Source organism: Medicago sativa, chromosome 2 (assembly GCF_051527215.1).
Source record: "Medicago sativa cultivar Bolivia chromosome 2, Bolivia_mono, whole genome shotgun sequence".
NCBI lineage: Eukaryota > Viridiplantae > Streptophyta > Magnoliopsida > Fabales > Fabaceae > Medicago > Medicago sativa.
The window spans coordinates 81,953,518-81,963,436 of NC_140750.1; the positions used below are offsets into that span (position 1 = coordinate 81,953,518).

Consider the following 9,919-nt stretch of genomic DNA (forward strand, 5'->3'; position numbering starts at 1 on the left):
GCACGGGTTGGGACACTAGTTCATTGCATTAGCTTGATGGATTACCTACATAATATGGACGCAACAAACAAAATGACAATAATGGATCTAGTGGATAGAGAAATTCTAATATAGATACACTCACATGAAATGAAAAAATTAAAACAAAAATAAATCAATCATATCAATTAACATTAGTTAATTTTATTCTTTAAATTTTGGTAAATCATGCTAATGCAGAAGAGGCCTTGAACTTGTTAGAACAATCACTATGTTCTTTGCGCAGCAAAAGTGCTTATGAAGAATAAGTTGTTTTAAGCAAGATGAGAAATAACATAATTGTTTGTAAAACTGAAAGAGAGAAAACTAATAGAAATTTTTATTGATTCACACACATTCTCTTCTATTTACAACATATGAGTGAGTATATATACAACTAGACGTTGTAACAAACTCCTCTAACAAACTAACTCCCTTGGTTAACAAGCTAACCAAGGTTTGTTACTAGACCCAGCTTCTGAAGACATCAGAAGCTACACTTCAGAAGCTCGCTGATGTTCGGAGGCTGCACTTCAGAAGCTGCTGTTCAGAAGCTACTGTTCAGAAGCTGCACTTCAGAAACTGAACAACAGTTATTGATTAATATCTTAATACTCCCCCTTAATCATAACTGCTGAATATTAAAAACACCTAATTTCTTCCTCAAGAATTCAAATATGTCAAGCTTCACTGCTTTTGTAAAACCATCAGCAATTTGCAGTTATGTGGGGCAGTAGTGCAGCTCAATCACACTCACTGATCACACTCACTAAATAGCATATGTTTGGCCTGCTATTACACAGATACCTCAAAGATCCCACAATTTGCCTGAACATTGTGGAATTCACTTTCTCCTCTTCAATGCATTCATCCAGCTTTGAGTTTGTTTCTGATGGATTTAAAACTGTATTGCAGTTTTTCATTTCAAACTTATCAAGCAACTCACCAATGTATTTCTGCTGATACATCAATATTCCAGCTTTCAATTTCACAAATTCCATTCCTAAGAAGAATGAAAGTTCACCCAGATCAGTCATTTCAAACTCCTGCTTTAGTTTCTTCTTAGTTTTCTCAATTTCTGATGTTGAGCTACCAGTGATAAGTGAATCATCAACATACAGACAGATTATAACAGTTCCTCCATCAAAAAGTTTCTGAACATAAACACCAAACTCAACTACACACTTTTCAAAGCCTATCTAGGTTAAAACTTGGTCAATCTTCTTGTTCCATGCTCTAGGAGCCTGTTTTAATCCATATAGTGCTTTGTGCAGTTTATACACCATATTTTCTTTCCCAGCAATTTCAAAACCTGGTGGTTGTGATACATACACTATCTCTTCCAGTGGGCCATTTAGAAATGCTGACTTTACATCTAAATGGTAGAGTGACCACTCATTCTTACAAGCAATAGCAGTGACTAACCTTACAGTTTCAATTCTAGCAACTGGAGCAAACACTTCATTATAGTCTATGCCTTGCTTCTGAAGAAAACCTATAGCCACCAATCTTGCTTTGTGCTTAAAGACTTGTCCGTCAGGGTTCAACTTCACTTTGAATACCCATTTGACATCAATTTTCTTTTTCTTGTCTGGCAAGTCAACTAGCTCCCAGGTTTGATTCTTCTCGATTGACTGCAGTTCTTCAACCATAGCTCTTTTCCATACATCAGTCTTTAAAGCTTCTTTGTAATTAACTAGTTCAGCATCTGCTAATAATGCAAAGTGATGAAATCACCTTCATCATTCACTGTATTATCAGAGGTTACTTCACAATCAGTCAATCTGGCAGGTGGATTTCTGTTCCTTTGAGGTCTTGTTGGTGCTATGATTTCCTCTTGATCATCTGCAGTCACTTCATGATCATCTTCACCTTCTGATTCCTCACTTGAATCAGGGTATATGTAGCTTTGCTGGATTTCACTGTTGTATTCAGATTCATTTTCCCATTTCCACTTCTCAGCTTCATTCACTATAACATCTCTGCTGAAATGAACCTTTTGATTCACAGGATTGTACAGTTTGTATGCACCAGTAGGATGATACCCTATGAGTATCATAATTTCACTTTTATCTTCTAGCTTGCTTCTTCTAGCATCTGGTACATGCTTATAACACAAGGAACCAAACACTTTGAAGTGTTTAACACTGGGCTTCCTTCCACACCAAGCTTCTTCTGGCACCTTCAGATTTAGCTTCTTAGTGGGACACTTGTTTAGAATGTAAGCAGCAGTAGTTACTGCTTCACCCCAAAACTTGTGTGGTAAATTCTTCTGCTTAAGCATGCTTCTGGTCATGTTTAGCAGAGTCATGTTTCGTCTTTCTGCCAGTCCATTATGCTGAGGAGTATATGGAGCAGTTACTTCATGAACAATTCCTTGAATTGTGCAGAAAGCTTCAAAATCCTTTGAGGTATACTCACCTCCACCATCTGTCCTCAAAATCTTAATAGATTTATCACTTTCCTTTTCTACTAAGACTTTGAATTTTTTGAATGTTTCCAAAGCTTCACTCTTAAGCTTAATAGTAAACAGCCAAATCATTCTTGTGAATTCATCAATAAAGGTAATGAAGTACTTACTACCACCAAGAGTAGGTACCTCAAATGGGCCACAAATATCTGAATGAACAACTTGCAGTGTTTCACTTGCTCTTTTAGGTGCATCAGATACAAAGGGTAATCTACTTTGCTTGCTCTTCACACATACTTCACATATGGATTTCTTGGCATTCAAATTTGGCAAACCATTCACTAACTCTTTAGAACTCAATTCACTAAGACTTCTAAAGTTTAGGTGCCCATACCTCAAATTCCACAATGCTTCAGCATCTTCAATGACAGTTGCAGACATACACATCATCCTGTTGCTTGATATGTTGCATCTATAGGTTCTGTTCTTTGACAAAGTAGATTTCAACACCAGATTCTTCTTTGGATCAAACAGTTTCAATGATTCACCCTCCATTGAAACTGAGAATCCTTTCTCCACCAGTTGACCTATGCTCATCAGATTACACTTCATATCTGGGACATAGAACACATCTTCAATTATGACTTTACTACCAAAATTGCTCCTCATCACTATGTTACCACTACCTTCCGATGCAAGCTTCCTATTGTCAGCCAGTTTGATATTAGTTTTCTTGCTAGCATCAAAGTTGGTTAACCATTCTCTATGAGCTGTCATATGATTAGAGCACCCAGAGTCAAGGTACCACTCTTCACCTTTCTTCCTATCTTCACATGTGGCAGCCATTAACAACACTGCATCAGGGTCACCTCCATAAGCAATATTGGCTTCTTCAGTATTCTGATCTTTCTTGAACCAACACTCATCAGCAAAATGTCCAAACTTATCACAATTATAACACTGAACCTTACTCTTATCAAAATCCTTTTTTTTGTTCTGATTTTTCCCAAAACCTCCTCTTTTAGAAGACTCAGTTTTGTTATCAGCCTTGGATTTTGAATTGTTGGACCAGTTTGATTTACCCTTCCTTTTCTTGGAATTCTTGTGATTTCCTTCTTTCTTTGTTGTTTGAGCTTGAAGGGCTTGCTGAACTGATCTTTCAGAACTTCTATCAATTACCAGCAGTTCATGTGCTTCCAGAGAACTCTGCAATTCTTCAATCTTCATAGTTTTCACATCCTTTGCTTCTTGGATTGCTACTACTATGAAGTCAAACTTTTGGCTTAAAGATCTCAGCACCTTTTCAACTACCATCTGATCAGAAATGTTTTCACCACAGTTCTTCATCAAATTCACGATTTCAATCATCTTTGAGAAATAATCACTCACCTTCTGGTCTTCTTCCATCTGCATCATTTCATACTTCCTTCTATATGATTGCAGCTTGACTTGTTTCACTTTTTCTCCCCCATTGTGATAATTCTCAAGAATATCCCATGCTTCTTTTGATCTTGTTGCTTTGGCTATCTTCTCAAAGTGCTGATTATCAACATTCTGTTGAATGTAGAACAGAGCCTTGCAATCTTTCTTCTTGTTTTCTCTGAATGCAACTCTCTGCACATCAGTAGCATTTGCAGGAGGTTCTTCAAACCCATTCTGAACAAGATCACTCACATCTTGCGCGCCAAACAACGATCTCATCAAAGCGCTCCATCGTTCCCAATTCTTGCCATCAAGAATCAAGATATTTGATCCAAAACCGTTTGTGTTCATCTTGCTAAATCTCAGAAAAACAGAGAAATCAATACACACACCTCACTCTTTGGTTCCCGATGATGATTCCCCTCATTTTCACTCGTGTTTCCCAAGATTCAACCAGGCTCTCGATGCCAATTGTTAGAACAATCACTATGTTCTTTGCGCAGCAAAAGTGCTTATGAAGAATAAGCTGTTTGAAGCAAGATGATAAATAACATAATTGTTTGTAAAACTGAAAGAGAGAAAACTAATAGAAATTTTTATTGATTCACACACATTCTCTTCTATTTACAACATATGAGTGAGTATATATACAACTAGACGTTGTAACAAACTCCTCTAACAAACTAACTCCCTTGGTTAACAAGCTAACCAAGGTTTGTTACTAGACCCAGCTTCTGAAGACATCAGAAGCTACACATCAGAAGCTACACTTCAGAAGCTCGCTGATGTTCAGAGGCTGCACTTCAGAAGCTGCACTTCAGAAGCTACTGTTCAGAAGCTGCACTTCAGAAACTGAACAACATTTATTGATTAATATCCTAATAGAACTAACTAGTGGCTGCTATGACACTCAATTGTTGGTGCTGCTGTTTCGGTTGCTGTTACAACAAAATGCCACAAACTGAGGTTAACATGACAGAAGCTTATGTTAATGCCTCTCAGTTTGTGGCTTTTTGTCGTGAACACAGTAACCGAAACAACAACACCAACAGTTGGGTCTTACAACACCATTAGCTATGTCAAGACCCATTCCTTCTGCAGCAGATTTGGTTTGTTTAGAGTGGAATACGATTAACTTAATTTCAAAGCACTCCAATTTATAGAGCCGTTCATGCATATAACATGCCTTCATGCCAGTGGCGGATCTTGACTTAAATTATTGGGGGTGCCAAACTTCTATGGAATATATATTAAACGGTTCAAAAAATAGCAATAATTAATTACTGGCCTAGTGGTATGAATTGTTTGAAAGTAGCAAGAGAATGTAGGTTCGAATCCCATCAAAATCGTTTTTTAATACAATTTTGTAAAAGTAAAAGATAAATATGTAAAAAAAAAAAAAAAGAGATGGAGGGGTCGATCCTGCGAACCACTGCAACGGATGGAATTTGTTTGACAAAATACATCTAATATACTATATAAGCAAAACCTGGGGGATGCCGTGGCCCCCGCCGGCCACTGAAGAGATCCGCCACTGCTTCATGCATAATTCATGTACAAGAAAATAGGTGATCAGCACACAATGAATGAAATTAGTTGGTTAGGCAGAAGATAGAGCAAAGCAGATTGAATAAATTTTTCAATAACTCATATGGCTTGAATTCTCTTATCTTACTTGCATTTAGTTAAAAGTGACATATGCATATAAATATTGTGTTAGTCTAAACAAAAGTCTCTTATGTTTTACTTCTATTAATGCATTTCAGAAGGACATTAAAATTTTACAATAGTGTCATATTATTATTATATATACACAGACAAAGGTAGTATTAGTGTATTATTAAAAAGGGTTAATTATGTTTTTGATCCATATAAAATTAGGACCTTTTAAGTTTAATCCTTACTTAATTTTAATAGTTTTTTTAGTCCTTGAAAAAAAATTACACTCAGTTTTAGTACCTGCTAAATCCAAATTTGTTTATTTATGCTTAAACTCTTGAATTTTTGAACAAATTTTTGTAGACGTGTTAAGAACATTACTAAAAATTCCTCCACAAAAAATTGGTTCAAAATTTGATATCTACATCCAAATTTTTGTTACTTTTATTTTGAACTATTGTCGATTTAAAAAATTCACATTTAATTCATTTCATGTTAAAAAATTCTAAATTTTAGCAAATGAACCTTTTATAATGTTCTAAAAGTGTGTCCGAAAAATCGTTCAAAAATTGAATAGTTTAAGGATAATTAAACAAATTAAGTTTTAAGAGGGACTAAAATTACATGTAATTTCTTTTTGTAGGGACTAAAAAAACTATTAAAATTAAGTAAGGACTAAACTTAGAAGCTCTCAATTTTATAGGGACCAAAAACATATTTAACGCTATTAAAAACTAAGCCTATGGATATCTTTTTTGTACCAAAAAAAAAAATTAAGCCTATGGCTAACTAGGCAATTAAGCTCATGTCCCTTATGAGTTAAATGACAATTAGAAGTTAGAAATCAATGTACAAAAAGAAGAACTTTCAAAAGGAAGCACAAGCCTATTTAAAGGTTATTTAAAGTATTCCAAGGCTTTAGCCTTACTTAAAATTGCTTTCACTCTCTCATAATATTCATTCATTAGCATGGTTGAATAATTAAAATTGCTATATATCTATCTACCTGATCATATGGAGAACAACCCATGGTTCATACAACAAACAATGAATTAATGTGACAAACCAACTAGCTAGGAATTAACTGCTTCAACGTGTCTACAGTCCCCACTTGAAATCAATTTCAATTTTTAAGTTTTCACGTTCTTGTTAGAGACACAAATGCCTTGGCCTAAAGAACCTATAAATTTCTACCAATGGGGTTTGTTACTCCCAAAACTCATTAATTTTCCACTCAGGAAGTGAATATTTCAGTATTACATTCTTTATAGAATATATATGATTTCATTTTCCATTTCCCTTTTCTAACATCTCACGTCACTCATTATCCCATGTGTGACCAAGTTCAATAAAAGATGAAAAATGTGGGAACCATATTGCCTTGTTTATATTAAGATCAATTTTGATACATCAACAACGTGGTCTAGGCATGTCATCGTCATTGAAATTATATATCTTTGATTTTTCACACACAAGTATCATGCGCAGAATTAACCCAAACAATGAAAAAGCTAAAGTAAATTGAAGTTGTGAATGTAACTAATTTAAGGGTTCCAAGTCAAGTATTATTTGCACACACATATCAAATGAGTAGTTTTTTTTTATTTTTCACAAACCGATTTTCACCTCCGGCAGCATAATAGAGTGAAGAAGAAAAATGACTTATTATTATAGAAACCTAATAAAGATAATGTCTAACATGCTTACATCTATAATGAAGTCATAAATCCTTCTTTGTCGTCTTGCTACTTGTACCATATCTATATGTGAGGAATTGCAAGTAGAATGTTCACACTCATGGCATGTTAGGGTCTTGGGAAGTTACAATAGGTTTAGACTTTTTGGATCACCAACCTCCCAAGCTTAAATACTAAAGTCTAATATACAAGAACTCTTTATTTTCCCACCCTATTTGATTTCTCACGCGTCATATGCAGTTCGGATTATAGAATTCGAACGTCATAAACTCCCCATAAAAACTTCCAATACTTATCATTTACACTTAAATTTTCATCGTGGCAAATCTAAATGAACATGACTCAAAGTTTTAATTGTGACTATGTGAGCCATTTTCGACTCTGGAAGGATCAAGTTTCACTATGTGTGACTATGTGGGAACCATATTGCTATGATAAGAAATTCTCAAGTTTAGCACCAACTTCATATGTAAGGGCCTTATTTGGTCTCTCTAATGATTACTATTTTTTCCCCTACTCTCACGCATTGGTGCAAATTTGCAATTAGTCTTGCAACAAATAACACAACTAATATCTATTTTCTTGTTTAGAGTGAGGTGAGATGACTTTACACTTCATTTCCTATCAGGATGAGTGTTCAATCATAATTGTTTTCCTCTTTTGATAGGTTTTGTTGATTTTTTTTTTAATTTCTATAAGAAATTTAGTCCATATTGTATACCTTGTTAATGTGAGCAAAAGTTGAACCAATATTAAACATTAGAAATTAATTTCTATAACAAAAAATATGTTTATTCTTCAGTGAAATCGTCAATAAAAATTATAGGTTGAGACGTTGAAGGAGTATTAAGAAGAAGATCCAGATTTTTTTTTTAAAAACTCGATATCCAATCTAAGAATCGACTAATCCGAAGGGACCAATCTCACCGCCCCACTTGCGGGGGGGCCCGTTTAAAGCCAGAGCAAGCTCTGTATGGACTTAGCCCATCGAAATTGACACCAGAGGGAATCGAACCTAAGACCTCTGGAGGAGCAAACTCCAAGATCCCAAGCCAACCACTAGGCCAACCCCAAATGGGTTGAAGATCCAGAATTCTAGATACGATAGCTGACAAATTTCCCCTTCTCTAAACAAACTAGCCGCTAACATTTATATATATAAAAGCATTAGAAATTATGCATGGAATGGAACTATAGAGTAATTCCAAGTTAGTTAACTAACTGGATAGTTTTTCTTATAGACATAAAATTTTAGATATATGGTAGAGACCGTTACACATGTGGTAAAGTAAAACACAATATATCATCATATATCACACTCTTACTTAGGACAAAACAAACAAACAAAAGACATCATCATGGACATCAAATTAAACTCCTTCAATGAGGTCCACACATGAAAGTGAAAGCATAGAGTTTAGTTTAGTTTAGTTTAGTTTCTATTGAGAAGTTCTTCTATCATCTGCAAAGCAATTTTCTGTTCATCATCCAAACCATTTTTACTTAATTCCTCTGGCTTTACCTTCTCTGGAACAGAATCACTTTTTTTCCTTTCTAACTCAACCATCATAAGCCAATTGGATTCAGAACGAGGACCTGCACCTTTCTGCCATACTCCAATGTGTGAATTCTCTGCATCAAGCCTCAAGCAAGTGAGTGAAGGTGAAGGAAACTTGCAGCACTTCCTTAACTTTGCACTAAGAACTGCAGAAAATGCTTTGGAAGAAGTTGAAATAGAATTGGTTTGATTTTCCACATTAATTGGAAAGTTAGTTTTTGCATTTCTTCCACTCATCAAAATTGCTGCTTCATCATATGCTTTAGCTGCTTCTTCAGCTGTTTCAAATGTTCCTAGCCACACCCTCCTTTTCCTATTCATACCACCATATAAAATATAATAACTCAACTAACACAAAAATATAAATGAAATTTACATACATAACCAAATTATAGACTGAAAAGGCGTACATGTTCGGATTGACGATGAATTTAGCAAAATTATGATGTGTCATATGGTTTTGCAAAAACTACACTAGCTTCAATAAAATTATAGTATAACGTACGTCTGGTTTTATCAAATCCGTCGTGTATCCAAACATACACTATAATATATTCTATAAACCGAAAAAGTGTGCATGTTTTGATTGACGATAAATTTAGCAGAATCACAATATCACGTCTGATTTTATCAAATCCGCCGTGTATCCAAACATACACTATAATATAATATTTTTTCTAAAGTTTGAGGAGAAGGAAAACAATATAAATAAAATAAATGAAAGTGAAAGGTTAATACAATAATGGATGACGAATCTCAGAGACCCAAGAGCCCCAATGGCGTTGCCTGACACCTCTGAACTTCTTTGATTGTACCATGTTGGTTAGAATTTTCTTCTCTTTCTAGCTAGGTTTGTGAGGGGAGAGAGAAAGAGAGAGATATGAACTGAAATGTGGAAATGATAGAACAATTCAAGGGTATTTGATGAACTTGTTGTGACAGTATGATAAGGTGTCCACATAGTAAATACAAACCATAAGGACCAAATTATGTTACCTTGTATGTACTTCAGACGTTGACGTCCCATGAAATGGCTTTAACATATATAGAAGGTCTAGCTTAGGGGTATAATACAAAGCTAAATAAAACACACATGCTGCTTCTATGCATTTTTGTAGAATGTTTGGATTCGATAGAATCCTTAGAGGCTTAGAC

At 34.9% G+C, this 9,919-nt stretch overlaps 1 protein-coding gene across 1 annotated transcript; it reads right to left on the minus strand.

Moving 5' to 3' along the window:
* Positions 1–8,398: 8,398 nt before the first annotated feature.
* On the minus strand, positions 8,399–9,708 carry SHN1 (Integrase-type DNA-binding superfamily protein). The gene is made up of 2 exons (XM_085747447.1): positions 9,503–9,708; positions 8,399–9,077 (listed from the first exon to the last, which is right to left on the minus strand). The coding sequence occupies exons 1-2, from the start codon at positions 9,580–9,582 to the stop codon at positions 8,639–8,641; spliced, it is 519 nt and encodes a 172-aa protein (XP_085603573.1). The 5' UTR covers positions 9,583–9,708; the 3' UTR covers positions 8,399–8,638.
* Positions 9,709–9,919: the final 211 nt, after the last annotated feature.